This window comes from Macadamia integrifolia, chromosome 2 (assembly GCF_013358625.1).
Source record: "Macadamia integrifolia cultivar HAES 741 chromosome 2, SCU_Mint_v3, whole genome shotgun sequence".
NCBI lineage: Eukaryota > Viridiplantae > Streptophyta > Magnoliopsida > Proteales > Proteaceae > Macadamia > Macadamia integrifolia.
The window spans coordinates 40739283-40741400 of record NC_056558.1 but is presented as its reverse complement, the minus strand read 5'-3'; the positions used below and the strand labels follow the sequence as shown (position 1 = coordinate 40741400).

The following is a 2118-nucleotide window of genomic DNA, read 5'->3' as shown; positions in this document are numbered from 1 at the left end:
AGAGAGAGAGAGAGAACCTTAGCACGGCAAAACTCGCCGGCGACTGTCCTGTTTATCTTGGCTGGAACTCATCTGAACCTTTGGTAGAGGAGAGAAGGAGAATGAAATGGTAAAAAAGTAAAGAGAGGTATTTTGGGATAATGAAAATGGGTAACTTACCAGTGTTTTACTCATAAGGGCAAAAACGTCATTTCAAAGCATTTTGTAACACTGACTGACGGCAGGGGGTCCGAGTCCAATTTGGTGAAAGAGAGGGGGTGTCCCTATAATATTGGCATTCTCTAGGGGGTGGCGTTGTAAATTACCCTTAAAAAAATGTGCGAAACTGACAACTCTTGCCGTGGCATTATGATAAATACACTTATACTTTATTTTGAAAACCTTTTTTACTCTTGACTTATATAACTTTTGGGAATACAAGGGGCAATGAAAAGAAGGTTACAAGTTCTAAATAGACCTATAGAGTCGTCATACAGACATTGACAATCCCTCAGATAAAAGACAGGATGGGAGGTGCCAGTGCCCATAAATTTAAGAAAGTTCTCTAAAACTTCTGCCATGATTTATGTAGTTGAAGTATTATTCTAACAGAGATGGACATTTTACTGGCACCAAATTGGATGCGGCTGATGCCATGACATTAATAACTACATATTGGGAAAATTATGACATGTAGAATCAATCAATCAGTCTATTCCTGTTGATTTATTTCCCCGCCTTTGTAGAAAATGGATCATATAGGTTCCTGCATTTGCTAGTTTCTGCTGTAAAGGTTACAACTTACAATATTTGATTTCCTTTAACTTTATTGTACAGGAAGTGTTTCTACACCAACTGAACCTGTACTTTTACTTCCCAAAAGAACATATCAACCTAGCCACGTCAAGCGGAAGAGGACTCATGGATACTTTGCTCGGTATGTCTTCTTAACCTGGTTCTAGCATACTAAGGATAATGGCAGGTTATGCCAGGGTGATTGTATCTTTCCAGATTCTACCTCAAATTGTATTTCTTATGTACTCTGGGTGCCAAATATTGAATATGAAAATTTGATAAATTCCAAGTTGTTTGCATACTAATTTTTAACCCAACCTGGTTGAAAGATGACTTCTGTCTCTTGCTATAAATGGAATCATCAAAATCTGAGTATGTTTGCATGCACATATCTGCAACCTGCTAGTGTTGGTGTGCAACTGACAAATGTGCTTTTCTGTACAAGCAGTAAAGAAACTAAAGGTGGACGTAGAGTAATTGCTCGGAGGATAGCAAAGGGTCGATCAAGAATCACAGCATAATTAATAACTGCCAAGAGAGATTGAGGGGATTGATTTATTGTGTGCCTTGGAACACTCACTAGAAAGGACGTTGTAACTAGTGAGTGTAACTCGTAACAAAGTCTTCTGTTCCATAGCCAGCTGATGCTATCTGTGCTTCTCAAAGATCGAAAAGGTGGGAGCAGTCTGATGGCATAGGATTATTGCTCAATTTGCCCTTTTATTTTCTGAACCTTTCCAATTTATTGGTTTTTTATTTGGGTGATTTTTTTTTTGGTCATTGTCTAAACCCTTCTTCTGGTAATTTGAATTTATTTGATGGTACCGAGTAATATGAATCAGCCTGAATTATTGACCGGAGGAATTGCCAAGAAGACGAGATATTGTTGGGTGAAGTAGATTATATGATCCTCATGTAAATTGTCTTGAGATTGCATCAAAAAGCAATGAAGTACCCAAATTTTTCTTGTTCATGGATATTTGATTCTCTAGGTTTTGGTGTAGCTCTTAAAATTGAATCATTTTGATTTTTCTTGTTAAAAATTACATGGGATTTATGATTTGTGGTGTGGTATTATAATGTTTGAGATGCATGAACTTTGGAGTGGAGTGGAAAATGTGATGTAATCCCCCCTAAACAATAATTGTCTTTATAGCTCCAAGAGGGGATGTAGATTAGTTGGTGGTCACAGATCTGTGAGCTTGGCATGGCAGTTTCCATCGCAGAGCTGTGAAGATCAGTTTCAGGATCATGAAAAAACTAGTTCCTTATAAATAATCAAACTTTTCTCAAATCAACACTACGGAGGATAGAAGGGAGAACATGATTGATGGAAGTACCAGT

General features: G+C 37.6%; 1 protein-coding gene across 1 annotated transcript in view; it reads left to right on the top strand.

Annotated features, from left to right (window-relative positions):
- The window catches only part of LOC122067494, a 5836-nt gene extending 4089 nt beyond the window's left edge, over window positions 1-1747 (top strand). The window contains exons 2-3 of the mRNA XM_042631343.1: window positions 817-916; window positions 1223-1747. Coding sequence (XP_042487277.1) covers window positions 817-916; window positions 1223-1295 — 173 coding nt within the window. The 3' untranslated portion in view covers window positions 1296-1747. The remainder of the gene's footprint in view (window positions 1-816; window positions 917-1222) is intronic.
- The last annotated feature ends 371 nt before the right edge of the window (window positions 1748-2118 follow it).